The 24,162-nt window shown below is 39.2% G+C and overlaps 3 protein-coding genes and 2 long non-coding RNA genes across 5 annotated transcripts; 4 read left to right on the top strand and 1 right to left on the bottom strand.

The window, feature by feature from the left end:
* The first annotated feature begins 15 nt into the window (after positions 1-15).
* Positions 16-892, top strand: LOC133735682 (uncharacterized). The gene is made up of 3 exons (XR_009859215.1): positions 16-154; positions 327-585; positions 681-892. It is a non-coding gene; the product is annotated as an uncharacterized LOC133735682 (long non-coding RNA).
* A 1,776-nt stretch (positions 893-2,668) lies between these two features.
* On the top strand, positions 2,669-11,966 carry LOC133719731 (B3 domain-containing protein LOC_Os12g40080-like). The gene is made up of 10 exons (XM_062145898.1): positions 2,669-2,917; positions 3,614-3,980; positions 4,057-4,271; positions 4,415-4,700; positions 4,807-4,940; positions 5,121-5,385; positions 5,477-5,503; positions 10,697-11,061; positions 11,241-11,490; positions 11,572-11,966. The coding sequence occupies exons 1-9, from the start codon at positions 2,813-2,815 to the stop codon at positions 11,478-11,480; spliced, it is 2,004 nt and encodes a 667-aa protein (XP_062001882.1). The 5' UTR covers positions 2,669-2,812; the 3' UTR covers positions 11,481-11,490; positions 11,572-11,966.
* Positions 11,967-12,695: 729 nt separating this feature from the next.
* Positions 12,696-13,647, top strand: LOC133707484 (B3 domain-containing protein At1g49475-like). The gene is made up of 3 exons (XM_062133087.1): positions 12,696-12,802; positions 12,932-13,298; positions 13,382-13,647. The coding sequence occupies exons 1-3, from the start codon at positions 12,701-12,703 to the stop codon at positions 13,645-13,647; spliced, it is 735 nt and encodes a 244-aa protein (XP_061989071.1). The 5' UTR covers positions 12,696-12,700.
* A 155-nt stretch (positions 13,648-13,802) lies between these two features.
* LOC133739842 (B3 domain-containing transcription factor VRN1-like) lies at positions 13,803-15,770 on the top strand. Its single transcript, XM_062167652.1, has 6 exons — positions 13,803-14,022; positions 14,129-14,253; positions 14,433-14,697; positions 14,778-15,175; positions 15,354-15,603; positions 15,685-15,770. Exons 1-5 carry the CDS (start codon positions 13,848-13,850, stop codon positions 15,591-15,593), a joined length of 1,203 nt encoding a protein of 400 aa, XP_062023636.1. The 5' UTR covers positions 13,803-13,847; the 3' UTR covers positions 15,594-15,603; positions 15,685-15,770.
* A 5,111-nt stretch (positions 15,771-20,881) lies between these two features.
* On the bottom strand, positions 20,882-22,525 carry LOC133727322 (uncharacterized). The gene is made up of 2 exons (XR_009855115.1): positions 22,069-22,525; positions 20,882-21,369 (listed from the first exon to the last, which is right to left on the bottom strand). It is a non-coding gene; the product is annotated as an uncharacterized LOC133727322 (long non-coding RNA).
* Between the last annotated feature and the right edge of the window lie 1,637 nt (positions 22,526-24,162).

Raw genomic sequence — 24,162 nt, 5'->3', positions numbered from 1 at the left:
GCATGCCATCAATTATATTCCTTGGGATGGATCTGAAGATATTGATGAAGCTGATGCACATCACGAGCATGATGATGACAATGGTGATAATGATGCTGCTCATGACAATCGTTCATTCACAATTATCATACGACAGTCTTATACTACTCGTTTGGTAAGCTTTTTCTACAGACAACAATATGACATGTATGCATAGATAACATATATATGTATGTGCTAACAATAATTACTGAATAATACTTTCATTAAAGGAACAGAATCCGAATATCCTATGTTCAAAAAATTTCTTACCGTCTTTATCTTCTTTAATTTCCTATTATTTTCAGCCAGTGCCTGCTAAGTTCCACAAACATGTTACTAAGAAGCCTGATACCGCTAACCTGAGTCTTCCCAGTGGGAGGAGAACTTGGCCTATTTCATTGAAATATGAGGTTTCAACAGAAAGAGTCAGATTCCAGTCCGGTTGGAGCAAGTTTGTACGAGACAATCATTTGAAAGTTGGAGATGCGTGTGAGTTTGTGTTGACTGATGAAACTAGACTTTCATTTGAAGTTCATATAGAAGCTGCTAAATGCACCTTGCCAGGTAAGTCCCTTAACTTTTGAATTGTTATTGATTGAAGCAGTGCCAAAGTGACTGACTACGCGGCATCACTTCCATCCACTGAGATGGGCATGCAGATGATGATGAAGCTGAAGATGAGGGTGATGACAGTGACAGTGATTGTGATGATGATGGTGATTGTGATGATGAATATCCATTAGCACCACGACTTCACAAAAGAAAGAGATCAAGTTCAAGTACCAAAAGCAACATCGAAGATGTAGATGGTTCCACTAGTAATAAACAATTCTTGAAACGAAGACTTGCATGATGTTCGAAGGAGCATGAGTCCAATAGGGAACAAGAAAAAAGATAATGCTCTTCAGAGAGCTAATGCTTTCAAATCTGTAAAACCTTCTTTCGTGGTTGCAATGCATCCCACTTATGTCTGTGGAGGTGTTTTGGTAAGTTTTCTTGATTCTACATGTGCTCAGCAATCAGAAATTTCACTTGCCTCTTTCTACAGATTTTGGTTTGGAAAGATCTAAGCAAACCTCTTCTCTTCCCAGATTACAATCATGAATGTCCTTTTATCTTCTTCTCTTCTTAATCTTATAGATCTCATTCTTTTCCTTTCTTCTTTCAGAATTTGCCATGTGGTTTTGCCAAGAAACATCTTACTGAGAGGCCTAATCACGTGAGCCTGCGGGGTTCAAATGGGAAAATTTGGTCTGTCAATTACCATTTCAGCAACCAAGCTAGCTTCCGCAGTGGTTGGACTGACTTTGTGCGAGGCAATAATTTGGAAGAAGGTGATGCGTGTGCCTTTGAGTTGATTAAGAAGAGCAAGTTTTTATTTGACGTTCACTTTTTCCGCACCACATAGAAGAAGAAAATATCAGCTTGTCCCTTGCAGGCAACTAGACTAGTATTCTATAGATTTGGATTCTACAAAAACATGTATATGTTTTGTTTCTTTTCTTGTTTGGTTTCGAGGAAAGGCAACTCACGGAGGAGGATCATGTGAAATTGGCATTAGTCCAGCATCTCAATCTATTGCTGTTATTTAGATTCATGTGCATTATATATGATGTTCATTCTCACTATCATTCATTCTAGTGATACGATCCATGCCTGCATTATGTTATGTATGATATCTGGTTAGTGGATAGATTTGGGGACATGAAGTTGTTTAACTAGTTAGTTAGCAATGATCGATCAACTCAGTTATCTGTGGTAGCTGGTCTGCATCTTCAAGGGAATTAAAAAATTTCTCAGAAAAGGATATGTTGCATCTTTGAGCTCCATTGAGATAAACGACCTTGCACTGAAACTGAAATTTTATCTTCTAGATGTTATAAAGCTTCTACATATTTTTCTATGACAGATCGGGGTACAGTGCCAAATGCATATGGAATGTAAATAAGGTTTTATTGATAGAGTTCAAGCAATATACATTACAATCTTCTAATCAAGAGAACATCCATAAGGAAATCAAGAATCTCTTCGATCAATCACAAATTGACGGAGCTAAAGGAGAAGGCTTGCCAATAATAGAAGTATCCTTACCTACACATGTAATGGTGATGTGTGTCTTCATATTGATTAACCAACTTTTCCTTCAAAGGTCTGCACCCTAGAAGCTGTTGGCAGTATTATTGAAAGGGAATGCTGGACATGACAGATCGAGTAGCATTGATGAAATATTCGAAAACAGAGATCGAGTAGCATTGATGAAATATTCGAAAACAGAGAAACCGAATAATTTAAATTAAGTTGAATCTCATTGAACCATGAAGAAATTGGTAGATCTCTTGATGTCCTTCTCTTAAAATCGGTAATTAAGAAAATGAAAAGTTCACAAAATTAAGGGGGGCTTGGTTCTCAAGGGACAGGCATTATGAGGTGGTTGACTGAGCATGGAAAAGAACTCTTCTAGTGATCTGCTCATTTCGTAACTTCCATTCACTAAAGCAGAGGCGTAAAAAAAGGAAGACAGTAAAAATTTTAGTTAGGATATGATCAGTATCATTGTGTTCTTTAGGCCATGGACACATAATTAACATGCAATCCTGAAAAGGGAAAATGGTAAATTCTGTATTAGCAAAAATCTTAACGGTTACTCAGGTCCGATTTAAGTATGCTAGCGCAATGATCGTGAGAATTGACTGTTTGACTTTCACTGTAACGTCAAATAATTCGATCATAACCTAGCTTTCTTTTCCACCGGAAGAGAATATCGGGATCTTGAAGCTCTTCAACTTTAATCATGACTTCTCTTAGCCGGAAAAACGATCCACGTCCAAAGTTTTCTGCTACCAAATTCAGTTTCATTAAGTTTATTTCGGAGAGCAGTTCTAAAGAAACAAACCTTGTAAGCAGCTCTCTCTCTCTCTCTCTAAATTATGTGCTCTATCTCTCTATTACTATAACCTATGCCATTATCAGATGAATGGGGTTTAGGTTAAAACCTTGTAACAATCCCTGTATAATTTATGCCATCATTAGATGAATAGGGTTTATGCTAAAAACCTTGTAAAGATCTCTCTCTCTCTCAATAGGGTTTACGCCAGCTCATTTGGTTTGCGAAAGGAAATCAATTCTTTTGTTGTTTTAATGGAGATGGGAAATAAAAATTCTCATGAGCTTTTCCTTCAGTAATAATTGTCACCAGTGGGGCATAATCAGGAAAGTTGTAATAACATCCGAAATGAATTTCCCTAGAAAAAAACAAATTCATTTTTCCTAGCTTTTCCCTTTCCTGCAGAAAATCCTTGTGCATACCAAACATAGGAAAATAGTGAACTTCATAGGATGAATAGGGTTTAGGGTTTAGGATGATTATAAGAAGCTCTAGATCTGTCTCTGTCTCTGTCTCTGTCTCTATCTTTATAATTATTTGCTCTATCCCTCTATTACTACTAATTATTATATTAGCTCTTTTGTCAAAGTTATGCTATTAATCAGATGTTTCATATCTAACACATGTTTCTGAAAATGTTGATTTTTCATTTTGAGAAGGAAAAACTTTATGAAACTAGTTTTTTTTTTTTTTTTTCCTGTTATGTAGAAATTTCCTACGAGTTATGTGAAGAAATATCAGGAGAAATATGGAAAAGAGCTATCAAAGGTTGTACATCTTAAGCTTCCATGTGGTACAGAATGGGAAGTAGAAGTCACAGGTCACAATGGTCACTTTTGGTTCGAGAAGGGTTGGGAAGATTTTTCCAAGTTTTACTCCCTCCGGTCACACGACTCGCTGGCTTTTCAATATGAAGCAAATTCCAGATTTAAAGTTAACATCTTTGATAAATCAAAAACAGAGATTGACTATCCTATCAAAAGCCCTAATATGCAAGAAAATGGTGTAAATGATCATTCTCCACCGGCTAGTCCTCCACTGCCTCAAAAGAAGAAAGAAGCAACTTCAAGTGGTGGTAATTACAATAGAAATTGATCAACCTCAATTTGCCTGTGTTAACTTGGTTTGATCTGCCATTAATCTTTCAACAGGGAAAAAGGATATTTCTGCCGAAAAGGATGAGGGAGGCAAGTCAAGTACTACTCAAAGATCCCAAAAACCAACAACCGATGTTCCTATGAGGATGCACTCCTCAGCTACAGGTGGAAAAGCTACAGCTCTTCAGAGAGCTAAAGAATTCAAGTCTAGAAACCCTTCCTGTTTCTTGGTTATCATGCACGCCTCATATATCAAAGGAACTATGCTCGTAAGTTCTGTTCTAATAGATCTTGTCAGAGTTAAACAATATTAGGCAATTTAAAAATTAAAATATTTCCTTTTCCATATATATCAGAACTGTTGTTCTCAATTTCCTATTGTGTTTTTTCTTACTTTCCTTTTTATTCTCAGTGGCTGTCAACTGAGATCTCCATGAATATGTTGACATATCTTGGTAAGAATTCTGGTAATGTTAGCCTTAGTGTTTCGGAAGGGAGTACAAGGGGACTTTGGACTGTTGAAATGAAATATGATACAGAAAGAGCCACATTCCGGTTGCAGAGTGGTTGGAATAAATTTGTTCAAGGAAATAATTTGAATGCTGGTGATGTTTGTGGTTTTATGTTAATTGACGAAATTGGACTTTTATTTGAAGTTAATATTTTCCGCAGAACAGAAGTTGCAACCTCATCACCAGGTTAGTATCTGCTATTTTTGAGTTACTGTTTATATAATTAACTGACACACATATCTAATTAGTATGGATAATGCCCTCACTTCCATCCCTTGGGATGAACCTGAAGGCTATGATGAATATGATGTGGATGATAAAGATGACCATGGCCTTCATGATGCCAATGATGACTATGCAGCTGATGAAAACAGGCACTGTTCTTTCAGAACTGTCCTACTGAAGTCTTCTATCAGTCATTGTTTGGTAAGCTTTCTACAGGCAACCATATGCTAATATGCTAATTAATATATGTACTTATAGCTCATCTTTGTGTGAACAAGAATAAATCAAAGATGCTTTCTTTTACTGAGCAGAACCTGAATTATCCTTTGTTCAAAAAAGTTATTACCATCTTTTTCGTGTTTAATTTCCTTTTGTTTTCAGTGGTTATGTTCTAGATTTTCTCAGAAACATCTCAGTGATAAGCCTAGTAATGCCGAGCTGCATGTTCCTGGTGGGACGACAACTTGGCGTGTTGGATTGAAATATGAGGTTGGGAGAAAAAGAGCCAAATTTCAGTCTGGTTGGACCAAGTTTGTGAGAGACAATAATTTGAACATTGGAGATGAGTGTGTGTTTGTGTTGACTGATGAAAATATATTTTCATTTGAAGTTGTCATAGTAGCTGCAAAATCCACCTTGCCACCAGGTAAGTTCTGTTAATTTTCAAATTGTTATTTGAGCAAAGTGGCTAGATACTGACTCCACCATCGCTTCCATCTAATGTGAGGGGTGTATAGACATTGATGATGCTAATGACAACATCATGTTGGGAAAAGTAATAGAATGGAAATAACAACTCCAACCAATATGCAAGGAAATGAAATGAGTAAAAGAAAGTGAACACCGGATATAACGTGGTTCAGCAAAATGCCTACGTCCACGGGGCAGCAACAACAAGAACTTCCACTATGATAATGTGGGTACAAGAGATATACAGCTTCAAGAACACTACTTGAAGGAAACTCTCTCTCACACTTGTTTTTCTGCCTAACCACAACTACACTCTCAACATGCAGTAAAACACTCTTCACTCTCTACTTGGATGAAGATGTTTTTCTCACACTGTTTGTAGTTTGGGCTCTCTGCCTCTTTTGGTTTCTGCACTCTCTTTCTGCCTTCTTTTCTCCTTGTGCTTCTTCGACTGCCGATATGGGATTATATATCCCACACTCTCTCTCCAGCTCTCTCTCCAAAGCCGGCTGCAGGTTTTTCTCTTTTCCCTGTCTTCTGCTACTTTTCCTTTTCCCTGTTTTCTGCTACTTTTCTTTGTCTCCTGCTTTCTTTCTTTCTCTCCTCCAATTAAGGAGGGACTGGCCCATCAATCTCCCCCTCCCGACTTAGATGGAGGGATGCGTCAGTCCTGACGCGCTTCTGCAAAACTCAAACTTTTGCTGTTGAACAACTTTGGTCAACATATCTGAAATGTTCTTGTTGGTGTGGATTTTCCTCAACTGGAAAAACTTCTTTGACACTGCATCTCGGATCCAATGATACCGATGATCAATGTGCTTAGTGCGAGGATGATACATTGAATTTTTGCTCAAGTGAATAGCACTCTGACTATCACAATGTACCACATAATTTTCCTGCTTCACACCCAACTCTTGAACGAACCTTTGCAGCCATATCATTTCCTTGCCAGCTTCATTTGCTGCTAAGTACTCTGATTCTGTGGTGGATAATGCAACACACTTCTGTAGCTTGGACTGCCATGACACAGCTCCCCCAGAAAATGTAAATAAGTATGCAGAAGTGGACTTTCGATTATCAAGGTCTCCTGCCAAATCTGCATCTGTAAAACCTTCCAAGATTGGTTCTGATCCACCAAGACATAAACACAACTTTGAGGTGCCCCTCAAATATTTGAGTATCCACTTGACAGCTTCCCAATGCTCTCTGCCAGGATTAGAAAGATATCTACTAACAACACCAACTGCATGTGCAATATCAGGGCGAGTGCATACCATGGCATACATAAGACTACCAACAGCTGATGAGTAAGGGATACCTGCCATCTTGTCTTTCTCTTCTTGTGTAGTTGGACATGATAATCTGCTTAACTTGAAATGATTACCTAGAGGTGAGCTTACTGACTTAGCTTCTTTCATGTTGAACCTTTCAAGCACCCGTTCAACATACCTCTCTTGTGACAGCCACAATTTCTTCTCCTGCCTGTCACGAGTAATCTCCATGCCCAAAATCTGCTTAGCTGGCCCTAAGTCTTTCATATCAAATGACTTTGATAAATCTGCTTTCAATTTGCGAATCATAGAAACGTCTTTGCCCACTATCAACATATCATCAACATAGAGCAACAAAATAAGGAAGTTACCTCCAGTAAACCGCTGGATATACACACATGGATCTGCATCAGTTCTCTTGTATCCATGACCCACCATAAATGAGTCAAATTTCTTGTACCATTGCCTTGGTGCTTGCTTAAGCCCATATAGACTTTTCTTCAACTTGCAAACCATGTGCTCCTTTCCCTCGACCTCGAAACCTTCTGGTTGCTCCATGTATATTTCTTCTTCCAAATCACCATGAAGAAATGCCGTTTTCACATCTAGCTGCTCCACCTCAAGATCCATGCTAGCCGCCATGCCCAAAATGACTCTGATAGAAGTCATCTTGACAACTGGTGAGAAGATCTCATCAAAATCTATTCCTTCCTTCTGCCCAAAACCTTTCACTACCAAGCGAGCCTTGAACTTTGTCAACTGTTCATTCTCGTCTCTCTTCAACTTGAACACCCATTTATTTTTGAGTGATTTTCTGCCTTTAGGAAGCTCCACCAATTCGTAGGTGTCATTCTTCAATAAGGACTCCATTTCAGACTTCATCGCCAACATCCATTTATCACAGTCTGCATGAGTCTTTGCCTCCTCAAAGCATTCAGGCTCTCCATCATTGGTCAACAGAATGTATCTGGAATATGGATTATCTCCATCACTAGTCACCAATATATATTGTGAAGAATGATACTTGGTATTTGGCTTTGGCTCTCTGTTGGATCTTCGAACTGGTACTTGGGCATTTTCTAGCTGCTCCCCCTGATTTGGCTCCCCCTGATCATTATCTTCAGGTTCTGCTGCTTCTGCTTCCGCCATATAAGGAACATCTTCATTTACCATATCTTGAGCTTTGTCACTAGGTTCTTCTTGAAGCGGTGATGAATCGTAGGTGAGCTGGTCTGCATGTTCTACTTCATTTTTGTCAAAATCAGCAATGGTTTGACCTTCATGAAACACCACATCTCTGCTTCTGAATAATTTCTTGGTCTTTGGATTCCACAACCGGTAGCCCATCTCTTCATTGCCATATCCAAGAAAGATACACGGCATGGCCTTGTCATCCAGCTTTGATCTTTGCTCCTTTGGCACATGTGCAAATGCTTTGCACCCAAACACCCTCAAGTGGGAATATGAAGCGCTTCTACCGGTCCATACGCCTTCGGGAGTCTCCAAGCCCAACGGTACACATGGTGTTCGGTTAATAAGGTAACATGCGGTTGTCACTGCTTCGCCCCAAAACTTCTTTGCCAGGTTGGTCGTCTTCAGCATGCTTCTCACTTTTTCTAGAATGGTGCGGTTCATCCTCTCTGCTACACCATTATGTTGTGGGGTGCCAGGAATTGTCTTCACGTGTTTGATGCCATGCTTCGAACAATAATCTCTGAACTCGTTCGAAGTGTATTCTCCGCCATTGTCACTACGGATACATTTGAGGGTTCTTCCTGTCTCCCTCTCCACCATGGCATGAAACTCCTTAAAGGTTTGAAACACCTGGTCTTTTGATTTCAACAAATAAACCCAAACCTTTCGTGAAGCATCATCAATATAAGTGACAAAATATTTATTATGACCTACTGATTCAACTTCCATGGGGCCACATACATCTGAGTGTACTAGGTCTAATACATTTTCTTTCCTTGTAAATGTTCTTGTGAAACTAACTTTATGTTGTTTACCAAATAAACAATAATCACAAGAGTCAAGTGAGGTACCTTTGGCAAAGGGAATTAGAGACTTCTTTGCCAAAACTTGCAATCCCTTCTCACTCATATGACCTAGCCGCTTGTGCCATAGACTTGGAGAAGAGTCGTCTGCAACATTCAATTCTCCTTTGCATATTTTGCCATATGTCTTATAGAGGGTGCAACACATCTTCCCTCTAGCAACCACCAATGATCCCTTGGTAAGCCTCCACTTTTGATCACCTCCATGATGATGAAACCCTTGTCGGTCAAGCACACCGGTTGACATCAAATTGAGACGTAGACCCGGAACATGTCTAACATCTTTTAACATAAGCTTGTTGCCCAAATCGGTCTCAAAACAAATATCTCCAATTCCTGAAATCTTGGAGTAACCATCGTTGCCCATCTTCACCGTCCCAAAGTCACCGCCTTGGTATGTAGTGAAGTACTCCAAGTGTGGAGTAGCATGGAAAGAGGCTCCGGAATCAACAACCCATGCAACACCAGAACAATCATCAACATGTAAGCATTCACCTTCAAGACAAAGGAACTCACATTCATCATGAGACACAGAAGCTGCAGTGTTTCTCGTGTCATCGTTCGGTTGATGAGTATTGCCATCTCGACCCTCCTTCAGATCCTTCTTCAACTTGTTGCAATTCTTCTTCATGTGGCCAAAAATACCACAATGATGGCATTTTCCATTGAATCTTGTTCTGGATCTGCTCACACTCCTTCCATGGCCTTTGGGTCCCCTGCTTTTGCTCCTTCCTCTATACTCCGTCACAAAGACTTGGCTATTGTCCGAGCTTGAAGCTTTTCTTCTAGTTTCTTCATTCAACATGTTATTTTTAACATTATCCATAGACAATACACCATCTGGAGCAGAATTACTTACAGTTACAACAAAGGTCTCCCAATTGTCCGGCAATGATCCCAATAGCAACAAGGCTTGCAACTCATCATCAATCTTCATGTCCATCGTGGCCAATTGATTGATTGAACTTTGGAAGTTGTTGAGGTGCTCGGTCACTCTAACACCATCTTTGTACTTCATGTTTACAAGCTCCTTGATTAGAAATGCTTTCTTGGCAGCAGTCTTCTTCTCGAACAAGGACGTCAACTTCAGCCATAATTCACGTGCATTGGTTTCATTAGACACATGGTGGAATACACTGTCATCCACCCATTCGCGGATATGAGCGATGGCTTTGCGGTTCATCTTCGTCCAAGTCGGAACTGAAGTTCCTTCCGGCTTGGCCTCCTCTCCTACGATTGGCTCATGCAAATCTTTGCAATGGAGAATATCCTCCATTCTCGGCTTCCATGTAATCCAATTAGAGTGGTTGAGTCGGATCATGGTACTTCTTGAACTTTCCATTCTAACACCTCACGAACCAAGAGCTTTGATACCACTGTTGGGAAAAGTAATAGAATGGAAATAACAACTCCAACCAATATGCAAGGAAATGAAATGAGTAAAAGAAAGTGAACACCGGATATAACGTGGTTCAGCAAAATGCCTACGTCCACGGGGCAGCAACAACAAGAACTTCCACTATGATAATGTGGGTACAAGAGATATACAGCTTCAAGAACACTACTTGAAGGAAACTCTCTCTCACACTTGTTTTTCTGCCTAACCACAACTACACTCTCAACATGCAGTAAAACACTCTTCACTCTCTACTTGGATGAAGATGTTTTTCTCACACTGTTTGTAGTTTGGGCTCTCTGCCTCTTTTGGTTTCTGCACTCTCTTTCTGCCTTCTTTTCTCCTTGTGCTTCTTCGACTGCCGATATGGGATTATATATCCCACACTCTCTCTCCAGCTCTCTCTCCAAAGCCGGCTGCAGGTTTTTCTCTTTTCCCTGTCTTCTGCTACTTTTCCTTTTCCCTGTTTTCTGCTACTTTTCTTTGTCTCCTGCTTTCTTTCTTTCTCTCCTCCAATTAAGGAGGGACTGGCCCATCACATCAAAGATGATGAGGATAATAAGAATGAGGATGATGATGATACTAGTGATGATGATTATAGTGATGATGAAGGTGATCATTCTGATGATGACAACGACCACAGCGATGAAGATGATGAATATTCAACAGCACAACAGCTTCACAAGAGAAAGAGATCAAGTTCAAGTACCAAAAGTAGCATCAGAGATGTTGGTGCTTCGACTAGTACTGGACAATTTTTAAAACGACGACCTGGTGTTCCAAGGAGTATGCATCCAATAAGGACCACGAAAAATGATATAGCTCTTCAGAGAGCTAAAGTCTTCAAGTATGTAGAACCTCATTTTGTGGTTCCAATGACTGCCAGAAATGTCCACGAATCTTTTCTTGTAAGTTTCTTGAGTCTAGACAACTGTGTTCTGCAATAGAAATTATGCTCGATTCCTTCTACAGATGTCTTGTAAAAAGAACAAAGCAAACTCAGTTCCTTTTACAGAGAAAAATCATACATATCCTTTTCTTTTTGAGTCTTCTTACTCTGTTTCATGCTCTGCCTTTCTGTGTTCAGAAGTTGCCATCTGCTTTTGTCCAGAAACATCTTGATAAGAGGCCTAGTCATGTCAGCCTGTGGGGTTCAAATGACATATATTGGCCTGTCGAGTTACATTTCAGCAAAGGAGCTAGCTTCCAGGGCGGTTGGATTAAATTTGTGCAAAGCCATAATCTGAAAGAGGGTGATGCATGTGGCTTTGAGTTGACTGAGAAGAGAAAGTTTCTGTTTGATGTTCACATTTTCCGCACCACATAGAAGCTTGCAGGCAAGTAATTTGTAGCTTTGCCGTCTGCAGAATTTGCACATGTACATTTTGTCTCTTATAATTTTCTCGTTTTGAAAATAGGTAACTGCCTTGGCTAATCAAGTTGAAAGTTTTAAAGACCCTGCAATATATGAATTGGCGTACGAGATCTGTAATATTGAGCTTGCTATCTTGAGCTTGCTGCTGTGCTTTTGTAACCTAATGATGCAGAGTAATCTAGGAGATCTCTACTGTTGTATAGACCAAGATCTTGACCTTGCTACTGCATTTCTCTAACCCAGTGATGCAGTGCCCTATCCCCTATCTTAGTTTCTGTTTGTTTCTTAAATAGTGACTAAGTACTATTCTGGCTTGTCCATGTTCTTATCTTGGATGTTGGAATCTCTAGTATTATATTACGTACATACATTGAATGAAAATTCCCAGAGAGCAAACCAAAAAATGCCTTTAGTAAGGCATGTAATTTATGAGTTATATTGCTGCCATATTAATATATATCATTTTTGTCCTTCAGGACATTTCATTTGAAAAGGCATCAATCTAGCATCTCTGTTACTGTTTTTTCAGTAATCTTCATTATAATCATTACTGATAGCTAATTAACCATATGCATAATGGTGTGGGACGTAAACAAGATAATATTGATAAAATTTTAGCAACCATTACAACCTTCAAGCACATCGTAGGAGGTTGTTCATTGCCAATCGACGAAATTAATCTGAAAAATTCTAACAATGTATATGAGGACTGAGGAGATTTCTCGATCGTCTGCATGCATTATCATGGCTTGCATCTTCATATTGATTAACCGCCAGAAGCTGCAACTTGTCTATTTTCAACAGGTAATGTAGAGGACATGCATAGGACTAGCACTGATGAGGTTGAAGAACTGAAAAACCGATTTATTTAAATTTCCAACTCAGTAATTAATTACTACGTCCACTTGAAGCTACCTAATTTCTATGACAAGTTGACCAAGTCAAGGGGGCTACTTATTTCCAACTCAGTAATTAATTACTACGTCCACTTGAAGCTACTTAATTAATTCCTATTTAAGGACCTAGCTAACTCTTGATTCTCTAACTTTCACTGTGGGAGCTGTAACCTGAAACAAAATAGTGAAAATACCCTTTCTTTTCCACAGGGGAAGACAAAGTTGTAAACCACATATATAGTTTAGAACTCATCTAGATCTTTAAGAACTTCAACCATGACTTCTCTTTGCCGGAAGAAGGATCCTGGACAAAAGTTTTCTCCTACCAAATGCAGTTTACTTAGGTCTATTTCGGAGGACAGTCCCACTACATACCTCGTAAGCAGCTCTCTCTCTCTCTCTCTCTCTATGATTCATTTCTAACATGCACATGCATGTTACTGAAAGGGTTGATTTTTCATTTTGAGAAAGAATCTTTATGAACAAGTTTTATTTTCTGTTATGTAGAAAATTCCTAGGATTTATTTGAAGAAATGTCGGGAGAAATATGAAAAAGAGCTATCAAAGGTTATACATCTTAAGCTTCCATGTGGTACAGAATGGAAAGTAGAAGTCACAGAACACAAAGGTCACTTTTGGTTCGAGAAGGGTTGGGAAGATTTTTTCAAGTTTTACTCGCTACAGTCCAACGGCTCGATAGATTTTCAATATGAAGGGAATTCCAGATTCAAAGTTAAAATCTATGATAAATCAAAAATAGAGATTGACTATCCTATCAAAAGCACTGATATGCAAGAAAATGGTGTAAATGATCATTCTCCACTGGCTAGTCCTCCACAGCCTCAAAAGAAGAAAGAAGCAACTTCAAGTGGTGGTAATTACAATATTAATCAACCTCAATATGCATGTGTTAATTTTGTTTGATATTGTGTTTTTCTGCCATTAATCTTTCAACAGGGAAAGAGGATCTTTCTGCCAACAAAGATGAGGGAGGCAAATCTAGTACTACTCAAAGATCCCTAAAACCAGCCGAGGTTCCTATGAGGATGGACTCCTCGGCTACAGGTGGAAAAGCTACAGCTCTTCAGAAAGCTAATGAATTCAAGTCCAGAAACCCTTCCTGTTTCTTGGTTACCATGCACTCCTCATATATCAAAGGACATAGGCTCGTAAGTTCTGCACTAATAGATCTTGTCAGTGTTATTAAGCAATTTAAAAAATAAAATAGTTCCTACTTAATTCCTTTTCCTTACCAGAATTGCTGTTCTCAATTTCCTATTATGTTTTTTCTTACTTTCCTTTTTATTCTCAGTGGCTGTCAGCTGAGATCTCCAAGAATATGTTGACAAATCTTAGTCAGAATTCTGGTAATGTTAGCCTTCGTGTTTCGGAAGGGAGTACAAGGGAACCTTGGACTGTTGAAATGAAATATGATACTGAAAGAACCACATTCAAATTCCAGAGTGGTTGGAATAAATTTGTTCAAGACAATAAGTTGAATGCTGGTGATGTTTGTGGTTTTATGTTAATTGACGAAATTGGACTTTTATTTGAAGTTAATATTTTCCGCAGAACAGAAGTTGCAACCTCATCACCAGGTTAGTATCTGCTATTTTTTGAGTTACTTTTTATATAATTAACTGACATACATATCTAATTACTATGGATATCTCCTCATTTCCATCCCTTGGGATGAACCTGAAGGCATTGATGAAGATGATGTGGATGATAAAGATGACCATGATGCCAATGATGACTATGCAGCTGATGAAAACGGGCACCGTTCTTTCAGAAATGTCCTACAGAAGACTGCTATCAGTCATTATTTGGTAAGCTTTCTACAGGCAACCATATGCTAATTAATATATGTACTTATAGCTCATGTTTGTGTGAACAAGAATAAAGGAAAAGATGCTTTCTTTTACTGAGCAGAACATATATGAATTATCCTTTGTTCAAAAAAGTGAATTATCCATCTTTTTCCTGTTTAATTTCCTTTTGCTTGTAGTGGTTGTGTTCAAGATTTTCTGAGAAACATCTCAGTAAGAAGCCTAGTAATGCTGAGCTGCATGTTCCCGGTGGGAGGACAACGTGGCATGTTGGATTGAAATATGATGTTGGACGTAAAGGAGCCAAATTCCAGTCCGGTTGGACCAAGTTTGTGAGAGACAATAATTTGAAAAAGGGAGATGAGTGTGTGTTTGTGTTGACTGATGAAAATAAATTTTCATTTGAAGTTGTCATAATAGCTGCAAAATCCACCTTGCCACCAGGTAAGTTCTGTTAATTTTCAAATTGTTATTGGAGTAAAGTGGCTAGATATGTACTGACTCCACCATCGCTTCCATCTAAGGTGAGGGGCATGTAGACATTGATGATGCTAATGACAACATCAAAGATGATGAGGATGGTAAGAATGAGGATGATACTAGTGATGATGAAGGTGATGATTATGATGATGACAGCGACCACAGAGATGAAGATGAAGATGAAGATAATGAGTATTCATCAGCACAACAGCTTCACAAGAGAAAGAGATCAAGTTCAAGTACCAAAAGTAGCATCAGAGATGTTGGTGCTTCGACTAGTACTGGACAATTTTTAAAACGACGACCTGGTGTTCCAAGGAGTACGCATCCAATAAGGACCACGAAAAATGATATAGCTCTTCAGAGAGCTAAAGTCTTCAAGTATGTAGAACCTCATTTTGTGGTTCCAATGACTGCCAGAAATGTCCACGAATCTTTTCTTGTAAGTTTCTTGAGTCTAGACAACTGTGTTCTGCAATAGAAATTATGCTCGATTCCTTCTACAGATGTCTTGTAAAAAGAACTGAGAAAACTCAGTTCCTTTTACAGAGAAAAATCATACATATCCTTTCCTTTTGAGACTTCTTACTGTGTTTCATGCTCTGCCTTTCTGTGTTCAGAAGTTGCCATCTGTTTTTGTCGAGAAAAATCTTCATAAGAGGCCTAGTCATGTCAGCCTGTGGGGTTCAAATGACATATATTGGCCTGTCGAGTTACATTTCAGCAAAGGAGCTAGCTTCCAGGGCGGTTGGATTGAATTTGTGCGACACCATAGTTTGAAAGAGGGTGATGCTTGTGGCTTTGAGTTGACTGAGAAGAGAAAGTTTCTGTTTGATGTTCACATTTTCCGCACCACATAGAAGCTTGCAGGCAAGTAATTTCTTTAGCTTTGCCGTCTGCAGAATTTGCACATGTACATTTTGTCTCATATTTTTCTTGTTTTGAAAATAGGTAACTGACTGCCTAGGCTAATCAAGCTGATGAAAGTTTTAAAGACCCTGCAATGAATCGGTGTACGAGATTTGTAATATTGTTTTTGTTGTAAAACTAACATAGAAAGTGTTTCAGAAAATGGAGAGAGCTTTGCTTCTAAGAACTTCAGAGAGAGAGAGTTTAGATGCAGATAATAAGTGTAGTATTTTCTGTTTTTCTCCTCATAACATGGATGAGAAATGGACTACATATAGTGGAAGATAGGGAACATGTAGCCTAAAGTCCTCCATAAAACAAGGACCCCTAAAGTCCTCCATAAAACAAGGATTCCTAAAGTCATCCATAAAACATGGAAATGGTAAGCCTATAACAACATAATGATTTACCCTATATCTATTTACATGATATAGCCATAATGATTTACAACACTCCCCCTTGGATATTTCATGTCAATAGTGTTGCATGGGTTGTGCGCTTCTAAGTTGTCTCATCAAAAACCTTGCCAAGTAATAAAAACCCTGTGGGAAAAAAACAACCTTGGTCGAAGGAGAAAAAGAGCACAACGCGTATGAGTGTGGAGTAGTAATATCACAGCTTCGGAGATAAGTGGAGTCTTCTTATTAGCATCATAAGTAGGTAGTATGTCTACGAGAGGGATGCATTTAGATTTGCTACACCAAAACCTTGCCCGGTAAACCCAGTGGGAGAAACCCGTGGTCGAAGGGAAAAGATGAGCAAATGCATATATGTCAAATCAAAGCATCTTCAGGATGTAGTATAAGTGGGGTGACCATTCTAAAGATGTGCCTCGTTAAAACCTTGCCAGGTAACAAAACCCAGTGGGACAAAATAACCCTGGACGAAGGACGAAAAGAGTACACGATGGTCAAGTGTATATGCTTCGGGATACTCCCCCTGATTTCGACTCCCCCTGAAAATTACATGTTAGGTAATTCAGATAGTTTACGTAGACCAATACCTTAAACATGCTTCTGGAATGTAGACTTTGGTAGTGACTTGGTAAAGAGGTCTGCACGATTATCTTCAGATCGAATCTGCTTGACTTCAATCTTCTGATGCTCCTGTTGTTGCTGATTGAAGAAGAACTTCGGTGCAATATGTTTGGTGTTGTCTCCTTTGATGAAACCCGTCTTCATCTGCTCTATGTAAGCAGCATTATCCTCGTAGATAATGGTTGGTTCATCAGTGGTGGAATGCAGTCCACATGTGCTTCGAACATGCTTTGTAACGGCTCTTAGCCATGTACATTCACATACTGCTTCTTGAAGAGCTAGTATCTCAGCATGATTCGAAGAGGTAGCAACAAGTGTCTATTTCGTAGACCTCCAAGAAATTGCAGTATTCCCAATGGTAAAGACATAACCAGTTTGGGAACGTGCCTTGTGCGGGTCTGATAGATAGTCTATATCAGCATATCCAACAAGGCGAGCATCATTCTGAGGATCAAGGGGGTTTGATCCATTCCTTGATGCGTAGGGATAGAATAAGCCCATATCCGTTGTACCTCTGAGGTAGCGGAAAAATGTCTTTCATGCCATTCCAGTGGCGGCGTGTTGGCGCAGAGCTATATCTAGCTAACAAGTTCACATCGAATGAGATGTCCTATCTAGGGCATTGAGCCAAGTACAATAATGCGCCTATTGCACTTAGATATGAGACTTCTGGTACCAATATCTCTTCGTTATCATCTGCAGGACGATACGGTTCTCTCTAGACTTCAGACGACCATGGGTGTGCTTGCTTTTATCCTCATTAAAGCATCTTAACATCTTCTGGATGTAATTTGGTTGATGGACCAAAATTTCATCTGCACTGTGCTCGGGCTCCAGGTCGAGACAATAATTTGTTCTCCCAAGGCCTTTCATCTCAAATTCCAACTTCAGGTGCTTTGCGGTTTCCTTGATCTCTTCAGGAGTATCGATCAAATTCATGTCATTGACATAGACCGCCACAATTCTAAACTAGGAACTTGTTTCCTTAATAAACACGCATGGGCATAGTTTATTATTCACATATCCCATCCTGATTAAATATTCACTTAGACGGTTATACCACCTCCGTCTGGATTGTTTCAATCCATAAAGTGAACGCCTCAAAACTAATGGAGAGCGTGTTCCGTGGTCTAGAACTATTTGCATCGGGTATATTAAGTTCTTCAGGAACTTTCAGGTATATTTCTGTATTATGATCCCCCTAGAGATAAGTTATGACCACATTCATAAGCTGCATATTCAGTTTTTCGGAAACTACCAAATTGATAAGGTAGTGGAACGTTATGACGTTCATTACGGGAGAATACGCGTCCTCGTAATCAATCACAGGGCGTTGAGAAAATTCTTGCGCCACTAGACGAGCTTTGTGTATCACAATCTCATTTTTCTCATTACGCTTCCTTATAAATACCCATTTAAATTCTACAGGTTTAACATGGGGAGGTGTAGGAACAACAGGTCCAAAACACCTTTCTCTTTGTCAAGGAATCTAATTTGACCTGGATTGCTTCTTTCCATTTTGGCCAGTCGTCTCTACGTTGACATTATCAACGGAGCGAGGTTCGATGTCATCGCTAGTTATAATTTCGGTAGCTACCGCGAATACAAATATATCATCGATGATAATCTCATTTCGATTCCAAATCTCACTTAAGCATGCATAATTTATCGAGATTTCTCTATTCTCGAGAGTGGGTTCAAACGTTGGAGCGTCCCCCAACGTTGTCTCTTCTAGGACGGACCCATAATCTGGAATTATCTCGTGAGATGGATCAGTTGAGATCGCGATGTCTAGTGGATTCGTTTGTGCTGGTTTTACCCTCTTCCGGGGATAGGAATCCTTCGAACCTAGTGGTCTACCTCGCTTCTGGGCAGGGACATGTGACTGGTTAGCCGCCATGGTCGTACCTCGTCCATCCGGGACAACGCGTCCTACAGGGACATCTATTCTTGCAGGCACATTTACATCAGGTATATGTGATCTCGTCACTTTAGCTAGATCAGAGAAAGCGTCTGGCATATTTTGGGCTACACTTTGTAGATCTAGAATTCTCCGCACTTCACTATCGCATTGTGCGGTTCGGGGATCGAGATGAGACATAGTGGGGACATTCCACGTCAATTCACGTCGTTCATCAGGAACGGTAACGTTCTTATCTCCCCCTAACGGCGGGAAGACTGTCTCATCAAAGTGACAATCTGTAAACTCTCCGGCATTATCAGGTCTTATGGACTTTATGGGATAATCCGAGTGGTGATCCACAATTTCATGATCTGGGCGAGAGTTTAGCAAAAGCAGCATTTTCTTGTGGACAATAGTGTAACATGTGATCACTTTGTCGATACATCAACCACAACCATGAAATATTTAAATTGTCCGCATGGTGGTTGGAAAGGTCCACAAATTTTCCTTGCATTCTGTGCAGAAAAATGGTGTGTGTATATACTAGTCTTTGCACATGATGGTCTAGAGTTTAACATTCCTAACGAGCAAGTTTGGCGTAATGTGTTACTAAACACAGGACCCTTATTCAGAAGGGGATGCCCGTGTGATAAGTTGAGGATACGGTGCATCATACTTTGACCTGGGTGTCCCAAATGGTCATGCCATAGCAAGTAGTTGCTCGAATTGGTTAGCTTCTGGCTAACAAATTTCAATTTCTCCAATATACGCTTCTGGCCGCACATTCAGAGGTTATGCAAAGATATTACACTCATTTTTCTTAGGGGTTTCAACGTGATAAATGTTGGTTCGAATATCCTTAATACTCAATAACGTTCTTCTGGAATGTGGAGAATATAAGGCCTCATTAATGGTAAATTCAGTACCATTGGACAACATAAAGTGGGCTTTGCCATAGCCCTCTATCAGGTTGGATTGGCCTGATATGGTTGTCACAGAGGTATGCATGGGCAATAAGTTTGAAACATATCTCCGATCTCGGAGTATGGTGTGCGTAATAGCACTTTTAACCGGACAACAAACTTCCCCACAGAATATGCCTATTCATTTATTTAATTCAATGGATCACATGTATGAATAAGTTTATTGAATTAAATATATTCGAACATAACCACATTTCTATAATCCAAAATAATTGAAAACATAAATCACCAAAATCCGAAGATGTTTCATTCATTAAGATGAAATAGATATGGCACAAGGGGCCAATTATACCCATGCATGTCTTCGAGTTCTAATCCTCGGTATGTTCAGTAACTGCCTGAAAATCCATGATCTCTAGTGTGGAATCGATAGAAAATGACCCTTTAATAAAGTTGGTATTTCGAGTTCTGCGACTGGCGTAATACTCATCTACTGCTTAGGCTATCGCACAACAGGTGCGGGACCAGCAGTCAATTCCTCCACATTGATAACAAAGATCATGCTGATCGATTCTGGTGGCAGCGGGCCGGACCAGTGTTCCTTTCAACTCGGGCTTGCTGAGTTATGGCATCATGGTTCCTACCACGTGGGCCTTGGCCACGTGGAGCCTGATTACATGGCCTCTTGGGCTTTGGCCAAGTGGCAGACGGTCATATGGGCTAATTTCGTTCTGCCAATCATGTCTTGCTTCAAGCAAGAAAATGGTCATTTGATGGTGAAAGTGCTCTTCTAGAGCGACCCAAAGAATCTGTGTATCCTCTTCATCGGATACTCAACTTGGAGTGTTTTCTCCATATGTTTCCTTTGAAAATTATGGCACTCATATTAAAAGCCTCAATGACGACATTGTTAGCATTGATTGTTGATCTCATCTTCTTTGCAGTTAGATGAATTATCACATCTTGAACCACTTTAGATAGTTTCTTCCGGAAACCTCCAAAGAAACAAAGTCAAGTTTGTTGAGATTTGGTATTTCTTACAGGAAAGGAACAAATAATCTTAGTGCTTTGGGTAATATCGTCCATAAGCAACTAATAGGAACTTCAGGTTCTATAACATGGTATGAAAAATCGGATTAAACATGTAAAATCTACTGGTTTTATCATGTGTGGTGAATTATGAAGGAAACTTCAAGTTTCTTAAATGGCATTATCGAAACTACAAGTTCGATATGTGTATGAACTACTGGTTCATTTAGAACTTCTAGTTCATTAGGTACCTGCATTTTCTACACATATATTCTAGTGCGAAAATTTAGACAAGTAACACAATAATATTGAATAGAGCAAATTGAAATAATATCTCACAAATTGAATAAATGGAAATCACAAATCAATTGAGATATTAATTGCATGCTAGTAATATAACATATTAATTGTCACACAATTATGTGAATAAATGCTTCTGGCAATTAATTACACATATGAAATATGGTGAATTTATTTGCAATAGCCATAATGACATGTACATTGTCTGGGTTCAAATCTCAGTAGAATCAAATCATTTTTCCTTTTATTTGATTCTGCTGGACCAAAGGAATGGGCTTGATAGTGAAGCCTATTGGGCTTAGTCTGCGGGCTTGTGACCCGGCCTTTCATGCGTAATTTAAATGGTGTGTGAGGCCTGCTGGGCTGCTAGGTCCCGCAGAGGGAGAGTGGGCCTGCTGGGCTCAAGCTGGTCTGCCAAGGAATGAAAAGTTATTACTCAACCCTTTTGGTAACTCCAATTAAATACGACCAGGTAAGAGTATGAGGTTTGGGTGGAGCGAGGCTCTCTTAAGTACACAGCCTCATTGTATCTTGCCTAGACATCACATCGAATTGGGTGAGCCTACTTGGAAAGATTCATAATATTTCAGTGTTGTCAAAACTACAGGTTCGATACTATATGTGAACTTCTGGTTCAATATTTATGTATGAAATTTTTGGTTCAATGTTTATGTGTGTGAACTTCCGGTTCGTTAAGTACCTGCATTCCGCACATATATATTCTAATGCAAAGAATTTAAGCGGGTAAAATATTTAAATTTAATATGAGCAGGTAACACCACAAAACATTATCATAATAAATAATGAAGGAAAGATGTATCATTATCACAAAGTCCAAACAAGTATTTATAGATATTTGTCACAATATACATGAATTAATAGCTAAATTAAAAAGCTATTGATTTTCCTTTTACTCATTCCATTATGCCAATTATAGTGCAAGAGAAATAAGTGTCTCTCATAGATGATTAAGTTAAACTAGATGCTTCAATAAAAGTCATAAATCGTGATTGCAGCTTCTACTGAATAGCAGTCGAAAAACAAACCAAAATCCCAACCAAAACAACCCAGAAAAATATGAAAAATTATAGAGATGCAGTAAACACACAGAGGCTCTAGCATACAAAATTTGGTGAATTTTGGAGTTGAATTACTATTTTAAATAAATACGGGAACACAGAGGACAGAAGGTAAACTGAAACAGTAAAATCTGTTTTTGCTTGGAAAAACATACTTGGTTGTAGAGCTGGTAGATTGATGTTGATTGAATGATGAACCTCTTCTTTTCTGCAACCCAAGAGTTATTCACCTCTTCTCTTGTCGATCGGCAATCCGAATCCTAGAGCTAGTCGTGCTGATAACGTGTTGTAAAACTAACATAGAAAGTGTTTCAGAAAATGGAGAGAGCTTTGCTTCTAAGAACTTCAGAGAGAGAGAGTTTAGATGCAGATAATAAGTGTAGTATTTTCTGTTTTTCTCCTCATAACATGGATGAGAAATGGACTACATATAGTGGAAGATAGGGAACATGTAGCCTAAAGTCCTCCATAAAACAAGGACCCCTAAAGTCCTCCATAAAACAAGGATTCCTAAAGTCATCCATAAAACATGGAAATGGTAAGCCTATAACAACATAATGATTTACCCTATATCTATTTACATGATATAGCCATAATGATTTACAACAGTTTTGATCATTATCTTGAGCTTGCTGCTGCACTTTTGTAACCTAATGATGCAGACTAATGTAGGAGACCTCTACTGTTGTTTAGACCAAGATCTTGAGCTTGCTACTGCATTTCTCTAACCTAGTGATGCAGTGCCCTATCCCTGATCATATTTTCTGTTTGTTTATTAAATAGTGACCAAGTACTATTCTGGCTTGCCCATTTCATCTATAAAGCTTTTATGTTCTTATCTTGGATGTTGGAATCTCTAGTACCATCTTACTTACATACATTGAATGAAACTTCCCAGAGAGCAAACATAAAAAATATGTTTAGGAAGTCGTGTAATGTATGAGTTATACTGCTGGTATATTAATATCATTTTTGTCCTCCAGGACATTTCATTTGAAAGGAATCAATCTAGCATCTCTGTTACTATTTTTTCAGTAATCTTCATTACGATTATTCCTGCTCACCATCATCTGTATTCTAGTGATAGCTAATTAACCCTATATATGAATAATGGTGTGGGACGTAAACAAGATACTATTGAAAAAATTTAAGCAACCATTACAACCTTCAAGCACATCCAAAAGGAAAGTAGGAGGTAGTTCATTGTCATTGACGAAATTTAACTAAAAAATTCTACCATGTTGAAGGAAGCCGACATCATGTGTGCCTCTTCAAACTAGGGTTTAGTCCTAGAGTTGTAATAGGAGAAGGTTCTAGATTACATAGTTTTGTTCGGATTCTATTACCTTTTGTGTACTATGTAAATCCCTATATATATGGCTCCTATTATCAATAATACTACTACCATTCTCTCTGCAATTCCAATTTACGTCAACACGTTATCAGCACGAGACCTAACCCTAGCCCTAAAAGAAAAAAACCCTAAAACCCTAAAACCAGAACCCGAAAACCCTCTCACCAAAAACTGCCGCAAGCCCTAGCCGTGCTGTCCCTGCAGCCTCCCGCGCACCCTTGTGCCTGCGGCCCCCGCAGCCCCCGCGTGACATATGCAGCCCTGCAGCCTGCCCCTCGCGCGCATCCGCCAGCCAGCCTGCTTACCTCGCACGGTCGCTGCTGCCGCTCACTTGCTGCTGCCACCGATTGCTGCTGCTGCCGCAGCTTGCTGCCTCTCGTTGCTACTGTTGCACCAACACGCCTGCATCAACACGCACATGTTCTCAAGCCCCGAATCATCAAGTAAGTTTTTGTGATTAAAGTTCCTACTTTCTTGTCTTTTAAATTTCTTTATTTGCTGCAGGATTTGCAATATACGAACATGGGTTTGATTATTTAATAAGCAGAATTGTGGGGATTCACGCTAAACGAACTAAGAGCGTTCGTAATCAATGAACTAAGAGTGTTCATAATATTCGGACTAAGAGCGTCCGCAAGCATCAAATTGTGACCATATTAAAGATCATTGTTTGGTCTAATCCAAATATTCTTGAAAATTGATTTCTTGGTAGCATAGCTAAGAAATCTTATTATTTTAGTTTTCGTGGAAGTTTAGCTCTGAAACTAATATATCTTCTCTTCTTATTTTCAGGATGTCGAATGAACCAAGACTCGACTTTCCCATGCTTGACTCAACAGGCTCGGATTACCATAGCTGGATAACCGATGTTGAGAACCACCTCACTTCAAAGGGA

This window comes from Rosa rugosa, chromosome 1 (genome assembly GCF_958449725.1).
Source record: "Rosa rugosa chromosome 1, drRosRugo1.1, whole genome shotgun sequence".
Lineage (NCBI taxonomy): Eukaryota > Viridiplantae > Streptophyta > Magnoliopsida > Rosales > Rosaceae > Rosa > Rosa rugosa.
The sequence above is the reverse complement of the archived record's forward strand: the minus strand, read 5'-3'. Positions and strand labels throughout refer to the sequence as shown.

Excerpts from the sequence above, each read along its gene's own strand:
- LOC133719731 (XM_062145898.1), top strand. The coding sequence starts at position 2,813 with ATGACTTCTCTTAGCCGGAAAAACGATCCACGTCCAAAGTTTTCTGCT. Across the intron at positions 2,918-3,613 it reads GTTCTAAAGAAACAAACCTT|AAATTTCCTACGAGTTATGT; the intron begins GTAAGCAGCTCT and ends CCTGTTATGTAG. Across the intron at positions 5,386-5,476 it reads AAAATCCACCTTGCCACCAG|ACATTGATGATGCTAATGAC; the intron begins GTAAGTTCTGTT and ends AGGGGTGTATAG.
- LOC133707484 (XM_062133087.1), top strand. The coding sequence starts at position 12,701 with ATGACTTCTCTTTGCCGGAAGAAGGATCCTGGACAAAAGTTTTCTCCT. Across the intron at positions 12,803-12,931 it reads ACAGTCCCACTACATACCTC|AAAATTCCTAGGATTTATTT; the intron begins GTAAGCAGCTCT and ends TCTGTTATGTAG. Across the intron at positions 13,299-13,381 it reads AGAAGCAACTTCAAGTGGTG|GGAAAGAGGATCTTTCTGCC; the intron begins GTAATTACAATA and ends ATCTTTCAACAG.
- LOC133739842 (XM_062167652.1), top strand. The coding sequence starts at position 13,848 with ATGAAATATGATACTGAAAGAACCACATTCAAATTCCAGAGTGGTTGG. Across the intron at positions 14,254-14,432 it reads CTGCTATCAGTCATTATTTG|TGGTTGTGTTCAAGATTTTC; the intron begins GTAAGCTTTCTA and ends TTTTGCTTGTAG. Across the intron at positions 15,176-15,353 it reads ATGTCCACGAATCTTTTCTT|AAGTTGCCATCTGTTTTTGT; the intron begins GTAAGTTTCTTG and ends TTCTGTGTTCAG.